This window comes from Orbicella faveolata, unplaced genomic scaffold (assembly GCF_042242905.1).
Source record: "Orbicella faveolata isolate gen_17 unplaced genomic scaffold, um_ofav_v1 contig_1, whole genome shotgun sequence".
NCBI classification, from domain to species: Eukaryota; Metazoa; Cnidaria; class Anthozoa; order Scleractinia; family Merulinidae; genus Orbicella; species Orbicella faveolata.
In genome coordinates, this window is record NW_028301536.1 from 2,189,863 (window position 1) to 2,208,682 (window position 18,820).

At 41.6% G+C, this 18,820-nt stretch overlaps 1 protein-coding gene and 1 pseudogene across 1 annotated transcript; one reads left to right on the forward strand and one right to left on the reverse strand.

The window, feature by feature from the left end:
* Positions 1-1,544: 1,544 nt before the first annotated feature.
* On the reverse strand, positions 1,545-8,523 carry LOC149117694 (dehydrogenase/reductase SDR family member 7-like). The gene is made up of 6 exons (XM_089275605.1): positions 8,503-8,523; positions 8,057-8,249; positions 6,394-6,440; positions 4,444-4,563; positions 3,508-3,680; positions 1,545-2,033 (listed from the first exon to the last, which is right to left on the reverse strand). Exons 1-6 carry the CDS (start codon positions 8,521-8,523, stop codon positions 1,946-1,948), a joined length of 642 nt encoding a protein of 213 aa, XP_089131731.1. The 3' UTR covers positions 1,545-1,945.
* Positions 8,524-8,746: 223 nt separating this feature from the next.
* Positions 8,747-9,967, forward strand: LOC149117695 (uncharacterized; annotated as a pseudogene).
* The last annotated feature ends 8,853 nt before the right edge of the window (positions 9,968-18,820 follow it).

Consider the following 18,820-nt stretch of genomic DNA (forward strand, 5'->3'; position numbering starts at 1 on the left):
AAGTAAAAACTACTGGGAAAAGAGCGCGACGTTTCGACCGAACTTCGGTCATTATCAAGCTTAAAAGTGAAGACAAAAATTTTGCATAAATATAAATATAAAACAAAGAAGTGAAAGTATGTAAAGTATGAAAATGTAAAAAAGGGGTGTTAAGAACAATAAAATGCACGCTCGTTTACCCGTAGTTTTTACTTCAAATTGTTTTAAAAAACCTTTACTTATAAGTTGATACTTAATTAATTAAAAATACTTTTACCTCAGGCTTCGATTTCACGTGCAGATCGTTATCTGTCATTCGATCAAACTTACAGGTTTTCTATCGAGCCATTCGAACGCCACCAAAGCAACCGCTAGCCATGATAACCATGAGAAAATCAATGCATGGGTTTCCTTTTCTTTCCTATATGGGTATGGGGCTCCGCTTAGGGGTCCTTCGGGCCGCCGGAGCTCCGCTAATATTACAACTGTATGCACCATAACCTCCGTTACCAAATAAAGGATTGATTGATTGATAAATTGATTGACTGATATATTGATATGTAGCTCAAATTAACCGAGCTTACTCGGTCTGTATGGGAGAATCTTGACCGAGGTCGTGAGTACAGACCAAACGCAGTGAGGTCTGTACACACGACCGAGGGAATTGTCCTTGTTTATTCAATGAAACTGGTTTGTTAACTAGCCGAACTTTTGCTTGCGAACGGTGATGAACTGAACTTAACTCTGCCGAAGTGTTCTCGTCCTCTTTGTAAATATTGTTAGAAGAAAATAGCCAATAATTTTGGATTAAAGTTTGCGACTTTTTCACCGCAAAACATTACCGGTCTAGATGGAAAATCTAGACCGCTTTCAATATCGATTTCAGCCAATCAAATTCGTGAATTCGGTAGTTCCCAGTCCTTGTGAGACAGAGGCATGTAATAAATTGATAAATTGATAAATTGATATATTGATGTATTGATGTATTGATAAATTGATGTATTGATGTATTGATGTATTGATGTATTGATGTATTGATGTATTGATGTATTGATGTATTGATGTATTGATGTATTGATGTATTGATGTATTGATGTATTGATGTATTGATGTATTGATGTATTGATGTATTGATGTATTGATGTATTGATGTATTGATGTATTGATGTATTGATGTATTGATGTATTGATGTATTGATGTATTGATGTATTGATGTATTGATGTATTGATGTATTGATGTATTGATGTATTGATGTATTGATGTATTGATGTATTGATGTATTGATGTATTGATGTATTGATGTATTGATGTATTGATGTATTGATGTATTGATGTATTGATGTATTGATGTATTGATGTATTGATGTATTGATGTATTGATGTATTGATGTATTGATGTATTGATGTATTGATGTATTGATATATTGATATACTGATATATTGATGGATAGATGGATGGATGGATGGATGGGTGGATGGATGGGTGGGTGGGTGGGTGGATGGATGGATGGATAGACTGATTGATTGATTGACTGACTGACTGACTGACTGACTGACTGACTAATTGATTGAAAAATGATGTAAGTCAACAATCAAACAACGCGTCTACAAGACCACCTCTTAAAAAACGCGCACTTGCGCTTCTGACTTAGCTACTTTCTTATAAAGCTTACGGTAGCTAATCTGCTGACCCCAGTTCTTCAAAGCGCCGAAAAATCTACCCAGCGGATAAATCACCATGCAGTGCATAGTGTAGTTTGTTTCGTCAACACTTATCTACTGGAGGGCGATTTATCCCATGAATAGCGTAATCCACGCTTTGAAAAACTGGCCTTTGTATGTTGCATATCAAAAAGTACATGATCGGTGGAAGGTCTCTAAAATTGTACATATTTGATGTACAGAAGGGAAAGGGGGAAGTACAATGTTACATCATTTTCCCGACTGTTCTACATTCCATTTTCCTAACTCTTTGACTTGTTGCTTTCTGATGAAGATTTCTTGTCCATGTAAAGACTTTTTATGAGTTCCATAAAGAACATCTTAGAAAACCTGGAGATAGGTGACAATGCCACAACATTCAAATCAAGGTACGGTAGTCTGAGCCGGGGGAGGGGGGTGACATTCCGCTGTTAAAGGGGTGGGGATACCCCCATCTCGTTTAGGGGTGAAAATTGTAGATTTTGATTATATGCACACTTGTCAAATTGAAATACCAAGTAAGCTTTCGTGTGGAAACGATATCTTCACTCGTTAAAGTAACATGTTACCTTCACACACACTATGATTACGTAACAAATCGTGCCTTCCGCAGCGAAAATGAAATGGTTTCAATTAGTAATTCGTTGGTGTTAAAATAATAAATTGAACATTACATGGCCGCTTGGAGATGCGAAATTACTCTTCAAATGTCGAAAATACTTCACTCATTCACTGCATTCGCACATGAAATATTTTTCAACACTCGGAGAGAAATTTTGCATCTCCAAGTGGCCATGTAATATCCTCTAACATCATTTACGCCATTTAATAATAATGTTCAGAACAAAACACCTAAATATGTTTTTACCCATCAAGATATCGTTTAGGGCTGCATATGGTGGTCATGGTGATCGACGAGGAATGAGGTCTGCAAATTTCTTCAGAGATGGAAACATTCGATGGCCGTGCCTTAATTTATGTGTAACTTGTGAATGGAATCTTTTTTGGGGGGTCAAATTGCACGTACTAACAAAGAGTGACTATTTTTGTGGTTTCAAAAAGGCTTGATCATAACAACATTGAGCCGAATGTTTAAACGAAGTTTGGGTTAGACCTGGTTTTTGACTAAATCGAGGTTTAGACAAGGCCTCCAAAGACCACGGCTAGGCGTGGTCTAAATCGCATTATTTAAATGCAGTCGAGCCGCATTCCGCGGAGACCAAGTTTAAGCGTGGTTTAACGAACATTTCTATTGTTTTCCAAAAACCGCGTGTTCAGAATTTTGAAGAGGCCAGATGAAAAATTGGCGTCAAAATCTCGAAATGCAAATTTTAGCCAAGAAGAAAAACTTCTACTTGCCGAGCTCGGGAAGCTATATCCCGATATAGAAAACAAAGGATATGACAATGTCAGCTTAAAAAGGAAACAGTCATCATGGGAAAAAGTTTCAACGCTGGAAATCCCGATGGTAACAAAAATTGGCGTCATCATATTCTTCTAAAGGATTAAGCCTATCCCGCAAGTGTCGGATTCTTTGAACACGTCGAGTATTAGCCCATTGCTGTAGGCGTTTATATCTCAACCTTCCATCCATGACAAAAACCTTCACTAATAAAACGTTAGGCTATGTCTAAACCTACTCAAGACCAGGTCTAAGTTACTATTGTTTGCAAGGCTGTGTTTAGACTCCGTTTAAGTGGGGTTTAAGATAAGTGCCGTTTAAATAACCCGGTTTACCGGTTGAGACTTCGTTTAAATATTCGGCCCATTAAGTTTAACTTAATATCATCACATAAACTGACTTGTGACATTGTACAGCACATACCATCTATAGAGGTTTGGGAAGTACTGGTTTAAGTAGGTCATTAGTAGGGCTGGTTCCCTTGAAATCCAAACTTCATCCAAGTTGTTTGCGATGCTTACTACCATTAACTCTGCACAGCGCTCAGTCGACATTATTTGAACGGAGTCAGATGCACCTGGTGGATCTGTAAGCTTCTGCAAGGACAAAAGCCTTGAGTTACTGGAAATTTTTTCACAAATATGCGAACTGTCGCAGTTACATTACTGATTGTCAGTTGTTGATAGCTCTTCATTGTAAACACGCAAAGTCGCTTTCTGCCCTGCAGACACAAGACAGCACTGTAATACTCATGTCTAGATGTCTCTGTTCCCATTTCAATTGACCGATCAAAGTCTAAGATGTCTAATGTAGCTGACATCCATGACAAGTCAATTAGGAAGAAAACCCTGCTACTGGCATTGTTTCTCTAAAAATCGAGTCAGTATAACAAACTGGTATGAACCCTTACAACTATTGAGAGCTAAACACTGTCGAGTTAGTGGCATTTCGGCTAATCTGTGTGCTTTTTAGGCTGACCAAAAGGTTACAAGGTAGGCAATGCTTCAGAATGGCATACCATAATATCCCAGGAGGCACTTTTATTTTCTCTCTATACACAGAAGCCTATAGGCAAGAGTGTAATACCAAGAAAACACAAGTAACAAGTGGCATATTCCACAATTGTACACCACAAGAAAGTACTGCATAACCATTTTATACCATGTCATAGAAAATACAGCGGCCAACACAATCAATGCAGCACATGATGGGGTAGCTGGTTGTCTGATACCATTGAGCATATTTAATGGCTTTCCTGTATTCTGTTTGGCTGTATTTTCTATGCCAATTGGTACTAAAATACACAATTGATTGCAAGTTGCATAGATATCAATTAAGAAACATTATCTGTTTTCTTACCTCATCAATGTTTTCAGTGAAAGCATGAAGAGAGATGCTTGACTTGACTGGTCCTGGCAGAACAGTCTGTACATGAATGTTGTGCTCAGCCAGCTCCAGCCGTGCAGTATCAAAGTAGCCCTACCAAAATGATAATGGCAGTAAGTACTATGCATTTTCTGGCCAAGGTTTAGCGTTGTTCTCAAGACAGAGCCATTAGAGAGCACTAGCCAGAGGTTTGAGGGGAAACAGAACTAACTGTTTCCTGTGGGATCAAGCAAGCATATAAATTCTGAAAGAATTCATACATGTTTCAAAATTTTCCATTTGACTTGAGACTTATTAGCAAGCTTGATTTTCGCCCCTCTCTTAAGTCTAGTCTGTCAGGTGGGTAATTAAGCCTTTCTTGAGACACAACCTGATTATGTGCCATTCAAACTATTGTTGAACCTTATGAGGTTCAATTCAAATACTCTTGTTTCCTTGGACATATAAGACAAAATCAAATTTGGATAATGATTTATGAAAGGCTGAGAATGGAGTTTTTGTATTAATTAAATAACGCAAGTCCATTCATAGCATATGTCCAAACGAAGTTGTTCAAAGATAGATTAGCTGTACATTCTCCCGCTACTCCAGCTCCATTGAGTTTGTGACAAATGATGCCACCGTCAAACATCTAAACATCCACAAATGTACGAATGAGAAACATTTCCAGAAAAACCACAATTCACTTCCACTCGAACGAGCTCAGCCACATTTTACTTGAAGGATAAGCTGGAAACAGCCATCCATTGGTACGACTTTCTCGCAACTCTTTTCACGTGAGCCTGCTGTTCTAACAACCCGGTGTTTCCGTAGAAACCAATATAATGAATATGTTTCACCAATTTTCCTTCAATGCGGATGTGGCAAAGTTGAGTAGATGGTAGCCTGAAACGCGAGAGGCCACCCGGAGATCAAATCCTCCAGGACACAAAATTATCTTTTTTCACTTTTTTTCCTTATTAATGGATATGTGTATATATATATATATATATATATATATATATAGATATATATATATATAGATAGATAGATAGATAGATAGATAGATAGATAGATAGATAGATAGATAGATAGATAGATAGATAGATAGATAGATAGATAGATAGATAGATAGATAGATAGATAGATAGATAGATAGATAGATAGATAGATAGATAGATAGATATATATATATATATATATATAAAACGTTTACCAAAACACAGAGTTTGCTTTCCGAAGCTTAAAAAGCATTATAAAAAAACTTTCACCAAAACACAGCCTTTGCTTTCCGATGAAAAAATCATCTAGAGCTTTAATCATTCGAGAATTTGTCCAGCACATTGATCGATTTCGAACTCAAAATATGCTAGCCTTTGTCAAGCCCTAAGTTACCACTAATGTCAGATAGGATTGCAAAGGAAAAACAATGATAACTTTCCCGTACAATCGAATTGAGGAGGATGAACCTTGAAGTCTTCCCCAAGCTTAAATGCGACTTGTATCCTGGTGTTACATTCAGGTCAATCATACAGGGTACTACTTCCATTGAACAGCACTGAATTGGTTTCACAGTGAGAACTTCAAGCCAAAAAACATACGCACGTAGACCGTGCAGAAACGATCCACGAATAAGAGACATTGCCACAGAGGCAAATCACTTGGTGAATAAATCTTTTCAACTTGGTCGCAAGAGAGTGCAATTGCTTTATATATTGGCCAGCGGATGTAGAAAAAGTTAACAGGAATCGAAGGGAGGACGAAAAGAAAGAAGACAGGAAGAGTTAAAAACTGGACAGAAGACAAAACAAGAAATAGACAGTCTTCCCCCAGAAAAAAAAAATTAAGAAAAAAAAGTGTGATTTAGCCATGTGTTGAGAAGTGCTAGTAATTCCTACATGTAGCTTACAATGGTTGCAGAACTTCACGATACCAATTACATACCTGCAATGCATGTTTACTCGCACCATAAGTTGCTGCAAAAGGTAATTCTACGAAGAATAATTTAATTTATACATAGCTATCAGTGTTAACACAGATCTACTCACAAAATCTTCTTGAAAATCAAGTTGCAAGTTTGGGGTAACCCCTTTAACTGCAAATCATTAAATCACAATTTCATGCTCTACAGGATCGGTCATTGCTTTAATGATGCTGATCCTGCATACCTATTTTAACCTTCAGAATTAACATTAAAATTGCGTCATCAATAATCTCAAGAGCTTCGACCTGTCAAGCTACTTACTGTTAAGGTAATTCCTCTGAAATAAAAGTGACAATAGATTTTCGTTCAAACTTTGTCCACTGAATATTTGTCATATGACAACTTCAATTTTGAAATAAAAAAGGGGGTGCCCATGCTCATCAAGGAGCAGTGAGGCATTGAAAATGCCCCATTTTGGCATTATTTAATACTTATTATAAAAATGCATTCCCAGTAATTGTAAAATCTTTGTGAGCCCAGACTCATAAGAATACACATTAAACCACAGTCAATACATTGTGTCGGACAGAACTAAACATTTTAAGTTTGATTCAGACAGAAAGCTAAATCCTTGATTAAAAATTTAAACCAAATTTCTTGACGTGGTTACCGACTGCAAAATAGAAAAGGCCACAGTGTATCTGCTATTTTTCTTATTTATTCAATTTTCAGCAATAGAAATTAGATCAGTCTTTTCTCATGCAAAGCTTATGATTAGTTGATTACAATTACTGGAAAAAAAATTGGGGTGCCCGTGCTCGTAGGTGAGCTAAAGCCATTTTTCAACTGACAGAGATCAACATCAAGGTAAATCCATCATGTTTTCAATATGCGCGTGCACGAGCGTGCGCTAATGACGCCATAAATTATGCGCAGTAAGGATGCGGGATGCAAATGTGAGGAATGACCTTAAAGTACATGTATGGAAGCTGACAATTCAAAGGACGTTTTGACAAAAAACTACATGAATTCTACTTCCACATTTTGATGTACCATCATAATTCAGTCAGTCAGTCAGTCAGTCAGTCAAGCAGTCAGTCAGTCAGTCGAATAGCCCCTTTGTACAAAACAACCATATGATATAAGATCTGTCACGCTGGATGGCAAATTTTGCACTGGGACTTCTTACACACAGAAGCTATTAACTCACTCAGGCACAAAATTTTTTTGTTTTGGATTTCTCAGTGTGCAGTTTGCTATCCAGCATGGCAGATCTTATACCTTGTGATCGTATTGTGCAAAGGGCCTATTGAGTGAGTGAGTGAGTGAGTGAGTGAGTGAGTGACTGAGTGAGTGGGTGAGTGAGTCAGTGAGTCAGTCAGTCAGTCAGTCAGTGAGTCAGTGAGTCAGTGAGTCAGTGAGTCAGTGAGTCAGTGAGTCAGTGAGTCAGTGAGTCAGTGAGTCAGTCAGTGAGTCAGTCAGTCAGTCAGTCGGTCGGTCGGTCGGTCAGTCAGTCAGTCAGTCAGTCAGGAGTCATGTCATCAGCCACTCATTTCAAGACTTTTCAGTTTAAATTTATAAAACAAGTTTAACAATAAATTATTAACCCCTGCAGTTAATGAATATTTTATAAAACCCAAAACTCATTAAATTTATTCATTCCAACAAATGAATTAAAATTACCAGTTTTTCCAGCAATACTGCTCACCACCACAATCTGCCCCTCATGACGTTCAATCATATGTGGGGGGACTGCTTTGGTCAAAGAGATGGGACCAACAACATTTAAATCCAAAAGTGCTCTATCCACCTCTAATGATGTTTTTTCCACCAAGGCTTTCTGTGACCTACCAGCATTGTTCACCAGAATGTCAACCTACATTAAGAAAACAACTGTACTGGTACCAGTGCTTCATTATTGCCTCATGTGAATCTGCTGAACACTGTTTTCGTGGATTTTACTTTTTGATATTTATTAAGGTGCCTAAAGTAACAAGAGTTCAGTGCATGGCGATCAATGGTAACTGTGCTATTTTTTAACGAAGACTGGTGAACAGCACAAAGGAAGACTTCTTTTAGTTGTAAGAGGCATTTCGTCTCTATCTGAGACTTCTTCAGGGAATGATTACAACTAACATTGAACAGCACATGTAGCACATAAACGTGCCTAAGTTTAACTTCCCATGGAAGTGTTGGCCTGTCACTTGTACCTAGGCCCTCCCTGAGGGAAACTGCATCCGGGCTCCCCAGATCATGTTGTTGTTGTAACACGAAGTCCTCGTGGTCAAGCTCAGGAATAAAGACTGTTCATTGAGCTCTCGATATTTTTTGAGTCGTCTGTACCGCCCGACATGGTGTCAGAAGTGGGATCGATCCGATAAATCGACAAGAGAAGCATTCACGGAGAGTAAACGTACATTTAGCGAATTCAACGACCACAGCCGACTCGTCAAACAGCGATGGCGAACCTCAAGCGACCCGAATTGAAACTCGGGGGGAATATGTCAGAAAATTTCAAGAACTTCGAACTCAGATTCCACGACTACTGTATCCAAGCCGACTACAGAAACTTGGCGAAAAATCCCGAGACAGAGAGAGCAAATTACTACAAGAAACCATTACTGGAAATATCAGCGCTCCGATCGTCAATGCCGGACGAAGCTTTGCAGGTGATCCGTTACACAATCGAACCCCAGATAACAGCTGATGATCAGAAAAAACCATGGATCTGGATGGACAAATTACGACTTCATTACACTGGATCTATCGGAAGCTCCCTACTGGCAGACAGATTTAAATTCTGGAACACTCAACAAAGCCCACACGAATCTGTTCAAGAATGGGAAGTTAAGGTCAGACAGGCGGGCAGCCTGTGCTCGTACAATACACTGACAGACGAAATGTGCCGCGACAAATTCGTTTTTGGCTTGCACGATGGCACAATGAGAGCTGAGTTACTAAAAACGCATTTAAAGTCGGATGGAATGCCTAAGAACATGCAAGACGTCGTCGCCAAGGCCCTCGAGTCAGCCCAAAAAGCCAACAAACTCATTACAGACGCCACAAAAGGAATTGAGGAACAAGTAAATTGGATAAGCCACAAACAAATGAAACTAAAGCGGGAGCCTGGAACCTGCTTTTGGTGCGGAGACCGACGTGGACCCCACCCTTGGAAAACATGCCCTGCAAATGGTAAAACCTGCACTAAGTGTGGCATTAACGACCACTTCTCCAGAGTCTGTCTCGAGACAGGTCCCTCTCAACAAGAACAACCACGGAGAACTACTCAATGGCAAGCTCAGGGCAGGGGTCGAGGCCACAGAGCACCTCGCGGCCGGTCTCAACCAAAACCCCCCTGAACAAAACATACATCTGCTGCAGACGGCAAATGATCACCACCCTGTGGAATACTACACTGATGACTACGAAGAACAGTGCTACTCCCTGGAAACACGGCAAATACACAGCATCCACACAAACCACGCAAAGAAAAAGTACTTTGTTACACTGCCCATGTCTGCAACTGGGAACAAATTCACCCCAGTGACATTCCAGATAGACACCGCCGCCACCTGCAATATATACCTTGTCTGAAGATACCCTTCTCACGCTCATGCCAAACATGAAGCTTAGAAAGTCACCCTACCTACTACACCCCTATGGCGACTCCCAGCCGCTGAAACCACTTGGGCAGATTGACCTTCTGTGCGAAAGAAACGAAAGATACGAATCGCTCACATTCCAGATACTTCCTAGAGATGTCATGATGAACAAACCAGCCCTTCTCTCTGGCTCCGACTGCGAGGCACTGGGGCTCATCACCATCAGGGCACACGAAATATTTTCACTCACATCAGCAGTAAAAGACTCGTCAGGCAAGAGAGCCCCTGCCTACCCAGCCAGCTCATCACAAACCAATCCAGACCCAGGCACCCCAACAGCTCAAACCAACAGTACACTCAATGGAGTAAAAGGCCACCACCCTGACCAAACCAACAGTGCCAGCCCATACGGTGACCCAGCAACGCCCTCACCTTCTAAACCTATAATGATCCCTTCCAAAAGACGCCTGGCCCCACCCGGGAAACTCACAAAGGAAGACATACTCAAACAGTATCCTGAAAACTTCGAAGGCCTTCCCTGTGGCGAAACGCATCAAAGAAAAGGAAGCCCTTGACAGATATACTGCAGCTGGTATCATAAAGAAAGTAGAGGAACCCACCTCGTGGTGCTCCAATGAAGTCATTAAAGAGACACCAAAGAAGACAAGAATCTGCATTGACCCCAGTCAAACAGTCAATAAAGGTATTCTCAGACCAGTGTATCAAATGCCAACACTGTCTGAACAACTCCATAAACTCTGCCATGCCAACTGTTTCTCACTAGTTGATGTCAGAGAAGGTTTTCTACACGTACCCCTTGATGAAGAATCGTCACTGATGACGACAATGCACACGTCCTATGGGAGATACCGATGGCTCCGCCTCCCATTTGGCATATCAAGCGCCCCCGAGGAATTTCAAAAGCGCCTCATGTCAGCTCTAGAGGGCCTTGATTGAGTATTGTGCATCGCAGATGATATACTTGTCTTTGGAGACGGAACAACCTACCAAGAAGCTGAGAAAGATCATGACCGCCGTCTTGTCGCGCTTGTGGAGCGCTGCTCAAAAAAGAACATAAAATTAAACCAGAGCAAACTACAGTTCAAACTAAAACAAGTCAAATTCATGGGCAATGTCATAACTGATCGAGGAATGCAAGCAGACCCAGACAAGATAGTAGCAATGTCAGCAATGGCCCCACCCCGAAACAAAGCAGGTGTTCAGCGATTCGTAGGAATGGCCAACTATCTCTCACCCTATTGTCCGAACCTCAGCACCGTTATCCGACCTCTCACCCAACTCACCAAGTCAGATACCCCCTTTATGTGGGCACAAGCACAAGACGACGCATTTAACAAAGCCAAACACCTCATTTCCACTGCACCAGTGCTCCAATACTATGACCTCAGCAAACCGGTCACACTTCAAGTCGATGCAAGTGAAGAAGGCCTGGGCGGTGCTCTTCTTCAGCCCAATAGTGACGGACGCCTCCAACCTGTAGCATACACATCAAACAGCCTCAACGCAACAGAGCAACGATACTCCCAAATCGAAAAAGAGTGCCTGGCCATTTGTAACGCATTTGGAAAATTTGACCACTGGCTCTATGGCAAATCTGACATAGAAGTTCGGACCGACCACCAGCCACTTGAGACCATCTGCAAAAAGCCTCTCCATAAAGCCCCAGCACGGCTACAGAAAATGCTAATGAGACTGCAGAGATACCGCTTCACCATCAAATGCAAGAAAGGAACCTCACTCTACCTGGCAGACACTCTTTCGAGAGCAGCACTGCCTACCCCAGTACATGCCAGGGTCACAGACTTTGAAGTATTCAGGACCGAACTCACAGAGGAATCCGATATCCACAACCCTCGCCTCACAGAAACCACCGAATCTCGCCTACGCGACGAGACCAAAAAGGATGAACACCTCTCCAAGTTAATGGCCACAATCGCCCAAGGCTGGCCAGATGACAGAAAGCAGCTACCACAACCACTACGAGCATACTGGACCTACAGAGACGAGCTAACCACTGACATTGGCCTCATCTACAAAGGCGCACAAGTTATGATACCGCAGTCCATGCAAGCTGAAATGCTGCTGAAAATCCATGAAAACCACTTTGGTCCTGATTCAAATGTACGCATGGCACGAGAAGTACTATTCTGGCCCGGGATGAGACAAGCAGTTTTTGATATGTGCAACAACTGCAGTACCTGCGCACAGTATGGATCAAAGTCAACAAAAGAACCTATGTGATCACTCCCGATTCCAACACTGCCATGGCAGATCATCAGCCAAGACATCTTCATGCACAGACAGAAAGCCTACCTTGTAACAGTGTGCCATTTTTCTGCCTGGATCGAAGTGGATGAACTTGACGACACTTTGGCAGCATCAGTCATCAACAAAACCAAAGCTCATTTTGCCAGGTTTGGCGTTCCACGTATCTGCCACACAGACAACGGACCACAATTCACCAGTAAGGATTACATGGACTTCAAACATACCACCTCAAGTCCCTACCACTCCCAAGGCAACGGTCGAGCAGAGGCAGCAGTGAAAGTATCGGAGTCAATGCTAAAGAAATCAGATGACTTCCAAATCGCCTTGCTCAACTACAGAAACACACCACCAAAGGGCCACACCTACTCTCCGGCCCAACGCATGGTGAGCCGCCGGACACGCACGACGCTCCCAACACCTGACCACCTTCTCGAACCCATGTTAATCAACCGTGACACTGTATCAGCAGAAATCAAAGCCAAACGCAACGCCAGTAAAGCTCACTATGACAAGACAGCGGGTCCAGAGCACAATATTATCAACATTGGTGAATTTGTGTATGCACGACCACCGACAAACAAACCAGGCAACCCATGGGCATATGGCCGTGTCGCTGAAAAACGCCACTCAAGATCCTACACCATACAAACGCCCCACAGCACCATTCGACGAAATCGGATACACATCAGGCGTGCAGCACCTGCTCCTCCCCCAACACCACCCTGCACTCCACCTACACTCCTGCCTCAACCAGGACACAGTCCTGCACATCACTACAATCCTCTAGGATCAGCGCTGAACATGCCCACAAATCAGCCTAAACAGCAACCACCTCCCTCATCGGACACAAGTAACAGCGGCCCTGATCTCGACACCTCTTCCCCGCCACAACCACAAGAACTCAGCACACCAGACACGGGCCAAAGTGAGCGGCCTACCGACACACCCCTTGCTACAATCCAAGAACCGCCCAGGGATCACCAACCCGAAGTGAGAACACGCACAAGACTCATCAAACCACCAACTAGGTTCAAAGACTTTGAACTCAAGTAATGCCTGCCATTAACGTTTGCGCTGCATAACAGCATGGTTGCAGGACCTTTCATGATAACAGTCAGAACAGAATCTTATATAAGGCTAATATTGCCTACTTTATTCTGTTTTATTTATTATTACTATTTTTTTTTTCAAAGAAGGGGGGATGCTGGCCTGTCACTTGTACCTAGGCCCTCCCTGAGGGAAACTACATCCGGGCTCCCCAGATCGTGTTGTTGTTGTAACACGAAGTCCTCGTGGTCAAGCTCAGGAATAAAGACTGTGTTCATTGAGCTCTCGATATTGTTTGAGTCGTCTGTACCGCCCGACAGAAGTGAATAACTACTGAAACATGCTGTAAACGGATGTTACAAGAAATGCCTTAATGCATACTTGTATGTTGATAAAAAATTAAAAAATTAAATTTTTTTGTAAAAAAATTAAAAAATTAAAAACGAAAATGCACTTGGGCAAGAGTTAAAGAAAAACACTAAGTATTGTACTCTGTACATAGAAATAATGACATTGTTAATATTCAATCAAAAAAACTCTGCAGAATTTGAAGTTCTTTAACTACAAAAGTTATTGCCCCCGCAGGGTTTTGGCCGGCACCCTAGGATTCCCCGCGTGTATACATACAACGAATTTCAAAAAAGTAATAAATGTGTTGGTAGTATGTGAAGCGTTCTCGATTTGATGAAACTACAATCCCGGCCAAAAGTAGTTGGGACACTTGAGCTGTATCACGTATCCCCCTTCCCCCCTAATCAATGTTGGAAAATATCGCGTTTTCTCCAACAAAAAAGGGAAAAATCACCTGATTATCAACATTGAAAGTGGGGGGAGGGGAGAACTTGCTTCGTGTCCCAAGTCTTTTGTCTGAGATTGTCTGAAAGAAGAATTTAAAGAATGTCACACCACTCGCTCTAACAAAGCTTGGAGAAGAGGGGAGTTGTAACGTCTCGCGGGTACAGCTAACGAGCGCTACTAAAAAGAAACAACATACAATGACAAGTTTTACCTGGTCGGGCACTAAGAAACGTAAAGTCATCTTTCTAAATGACCTTCTACGGTAGGGGATTGGTAAGTCCGTGGCATGAACTTCTGTTGCCTCTTGAGGGGCAAACGGCCCACTTGCTTGCCCGTAAAATGCAACTTTGCACAAGATGTTGTGTTTAAAAAGGATGTTTCTATTTCCTGCACTGAAAAATACGACCTTGTCTACGTCTTTAGAGGGGTGGTTGATTGGCGCGAAACAGAAATGATGCAAATTCGGTTGAAACAGTAGCTGCCGGGCAAGTGGATATTTTCGCCTTGTCCTCGCCGTTTCGCGGAGTTAATCTGTGGACAGCAATAAAGCGTCGCTGCTACCTAAACGCGGTTAAATTATGCATGTCTTTCTTCGTTTTCCCCTCTAATACCGGAACGCGTATAAAGCGAGGTGTGTTTTCGGCTTCAGAAGTGCCACCGGGTTAACCGCCGCCATTAACCCTTACGGTTAACCATTCTGGTAACACTTTTTGGTTCCAAACTGCTACGTGTCATTCGAATTATACCTTTTTCCGCTTTATAGGAATTACGAAAAACCATTGAACATTGTCTGGGATCAAGAACTAGCAACAGAGAGCTTTCCGAGAAGGTTGATATGGTTAACCGTTCAATTGAAATAAAAAGGGTAGTTACGTAGTTAACTTATTATCTACGGCAAACGGTTAACCATATTTCAAGTGTCAAACTCGACTATTTTGCCACCAACTTGCTTCCATCCTGCATTTCAAATAATGTGAAGTGAGAAATTTTTGAACCTTCTGCCAATTGGGAAGAACAGGGAAGGTTAGGTTGCAAAACGCTGACTTTCAAATGGTTAACCGTTGTGGTTAACCGTTGTGGTTATTCGTGCGCGTTCATAAAACACATGGAACCCGGAAGCTGTCGTGTCGCGTGTAATGGTGATATATATGATTACTCTACACCGATAAGCATTTCATTGGGTTTAAGTCAATTTATTTAACACTATTCCGTTAAACAACACAAAGATCTGCTACTTTGCGAATTGATAATCCTGGAAAATGTCTTAAGTAATAGACACGAGTTCTAACCTTTCCTTAAATGCCATTTTGCTTGAAGCAAGTCCCAAATTTCGCTTTGCTACAGGCGGTTACGGGTTATATTCCACGAATATCTGCACCGAAGCTTAATCTAGATTAACGTAGAAACGTTCTGTCCAATTTCCAGAAACAAAGTGTACGTCATTAAGCCGAAATCAAATTCTAAAATATCGTGACGCCATGACGATCGCTGGCGTTACCTTTATTGGAAAATTCCTCGCATATCTCTTTCAGACAATCCCGGCCAAAAGTAGTTGGGACACTTGAGCTGTATCACGTATACCCCTTCCCCCCTAATCAATGTTGGAAAATATCGCGTTTTCTCCAACAAAAAAGGGAAAAATCACCTGATTATCAACATTGAAAGTGGGGGGAGGGGAGAACTTGCTTCGTGTCCCAAGTCTTTTGTCTGAGATTGTCTGAAAGAAGAATTTAAAGAATGTCACACCACTCGCTCTAACAAAGCTTGGAGAAGAGGGGAGTTGTAACGTCTCGCGGGTACAGCTAACGAGCGCTACTAAAAAGAAACAACATACAATGACAAGTTTTACCTGGTCGGGCACTAAGAAACGTAAAGTCATCTTTCTAAATGACCTTCTACGGTAGGGGATTGGTAAGTCCGTGGCATGAACTTCTGTTGCCTCTTGAGGGGCAAACGGCCCACTTGCTTGCCCGTAAAATGCAACTTTGCACAAGATGTTGTGTTTAAAAAGGATGTTTCTATTTCCTGCACTGAAAAATACGACCTTGTCTACGTCTTTAGAGGGGTGGTTGATTGGCGCGAAACAGAAATGATGCAAATTCGGTTGAAACAGTAGCTGCCGGGCAAGTGGATATTTTCGCCTTGTCCTCGCCGTTTCGCGGAGTTAATCTGTGGACAGCAATAAAGCGTCGCTGCTACCTAAACGCGGTTAAATTATGCATGTCTTTCTTCGTTTTCCCCTCTAATACCGGAACGCGTATAAAGCGAGGTGTGTTTTCGGCTTCAGAAGTGCCACCGGGTTAACCGCCGCCATTAACCCTTACGGTTAACCATTCTGGTAACACTTTTTGGTTCCAAACTGCTACGTGTCATTCGAATTATACCTTTTTCCGCTTTATAGGAATTACGAAAAACCATTGAACATTGTCTGGGATCAAGAACTAGCAACAGAGAGCTTTCCGAGAAGGTTGATATGGTTAACCGTTCAATTGAAATAAAAAGGGTAGTTACGTAGTTAACTTATTATCTACGGCAAACGGTTAACCATATTTCAAGTGTCAAACTCGACTATTTTGCCACCAACTTGCTTCCATCCTGCATTTCAAATAATGTGAAGTGAGAAATTTTTGAACCTTCTGCCAATTGGGAAGAACAGGGAAGGTTAGGTTGCAAAACGCTGACTTTCAAATGGTTAACCGTTGTGGTTAACCGTTGTGGTTATTCGTGCGCGTTCATAAAACACATGGAACCCGGAAGCTGTCGTGTCGCGTGTAATGGTGATATATATGATTACTCTACACCGATAAGCATTTCATTGGGTTTAAGTCAATTTATTTAACACTATTCCGTTAAACAACACAAAGATCTGCTACTTTGCGAATTGATAATCCTGGAAAATGTCTTAAGTAATAGACACGAGTTCTAACCTTTCCTTAAATGCCATTTTGCTTGAAGCAAGTCCCAAATTTCGCTTTGCTACAGGCGGTTACGGGTTATATTCCACGAATATCTGCACCGAAGCTTAATCTAGATTAACGTAGAAACGTTCTGTCCAATTTCCAGAAACAAAGTGTACGTCATTAAGCCGAAATCAAATTCTAAAATATCGTGACGCCATGACGATCGCTGGCGTTACCTTTATTGGAAAATTCCTCGCATATCTCTTTCAGACAATCCCGGCCAAAAGTAGTTGGGACACTTGAGCTGTATCACGTATACCCCTTCCCCCCTAATCAATGTTGGAAAATATCGCGTTTTCTCCAACAAAAAAGGGAAAAATCACCTGATTATCAACATTGAAAGTGGGGGGAGGGGAGAACTTGCTTCGTGTCCCAAGTCTTTTGTCTGAGATTGTCTGAAAGAAGAATTTAAAGAATGTCACACCACTCGCTCTAACAAAGCTTGGAGAAGAGGGGAGTTGTAACGTCTCGCGGGTACAGCTAACGAGCGCTACTAAAAAGAAACAACATACAATGACAAGTTTTACCTGGTCGGGCACTAAGAAACGTAAAGTCATCTTTCTAAATGACCTTCTACGGTAGGGGATTGGTAAGTCCGTGGCATGAACTTCTGTTGCCTCTTGAGGGGCAAACGGCCCACTTGCTTGCCCGTAAAATGCAACTTTGCACAAGATGTTGTGTTTAAAAAGGATGTTTCTATTTCCTGCACTGAAAAATACGACCTTGTCTACGTCTTTAGAGGGGTGGTTGATTGGCGCGAAACAGAAATGATGCAAATTCGGTTGAAACAGTAGCTGCCGGGCAAGTGGATATTTTCGCCTTGTCCTCGCCGTTTCGCGGAGTTAATCTGTGGACAGCAATAAAGCGTCGCTGCTACCTAAACGCGGTTAAATTATGCATGTCTTTCTTCGTTTTCCCCTCTAATACCGGAACGCGTATAAAGCGAGGTGTGTTTTCGGCTTCAGAAGTGCCACCGGGTTAACCGCCGCCATTAACCCTTACGGTTAACCATTCTGGTAACACTTTTTGGTTCCAAACTGCTACGTGTCATTCGAATTATACCTTTTTCCGCTTTATAGGAATTACGAAAAACCATTGAACATTGTCTGGGATCAAGAACTAGCAACAGAGAGCTTTCCGAGAAGGTTGATATGGTTAACCGTTCAATTGAAATAAAAAGGGTAGTTACGTAGTTAACTTATTATCTACGGCAAACGGTTAACCATATTTCAAGTGTCAAACTCGACTATTTTGCCACCAACTTGCTTCCATCCTGCATTTCAAATAATGTGAAGTGAGAAATTTTTGAACCTTCTGCCAATTGGGAAGAACAGGGAAGGTTAGGTTGCAAAACGCTGACTTTCAAATGGTTAACCGTTGTGGTTAACCGTTGTGGTTATTCGTGCGCGTTCATAAAACACATGGAACCCGGAAGCTGTCGTGTCGCGTGTAATGGTGATATATATGATTACTCTACACCGATAAGCATTTCATTGGGTTTAAGTCAATTTATTTAACACTATTCCGTTAAACAACACAAAGATCTGCTACTTTGCGAATTGATAATCCTGGAAAATGTCTTAAGTAATAGACACGAGTTCTAACCTTTCCTTAAATGCCATTTTGCTTGAAGCAAGTCCCAAATTTCGCTTTGCTACAGGCGGTTACGGGTTATATTCCACGAATATCTGCACCGAAGCTTAATCTAGATTAACGTAGAAACGTTCTGTCCAATTTCCAGAAACAAAGTG

Coding starts and splice junctions, on each gene's coding strand:
- LOC149117694 (XM_089275605.1), bottom strand. CDS start 8,523: ATGTGCTGTTCAATGTTAGTT. Junction 6,441..8,056: donor CAGTATTGCTGGAAAAACTG/GTAATTTTAATT, acceptor TATTCTTCGTAG/AATTACCTTTTGCAGCAACT. Junction 3,681..4,443: donor TCACTGAAAACATTGATGAG/GTAAGAAAACAG, acceptor TTGTCCTTGCAG/AAGCTTACAGATCCACCAGG.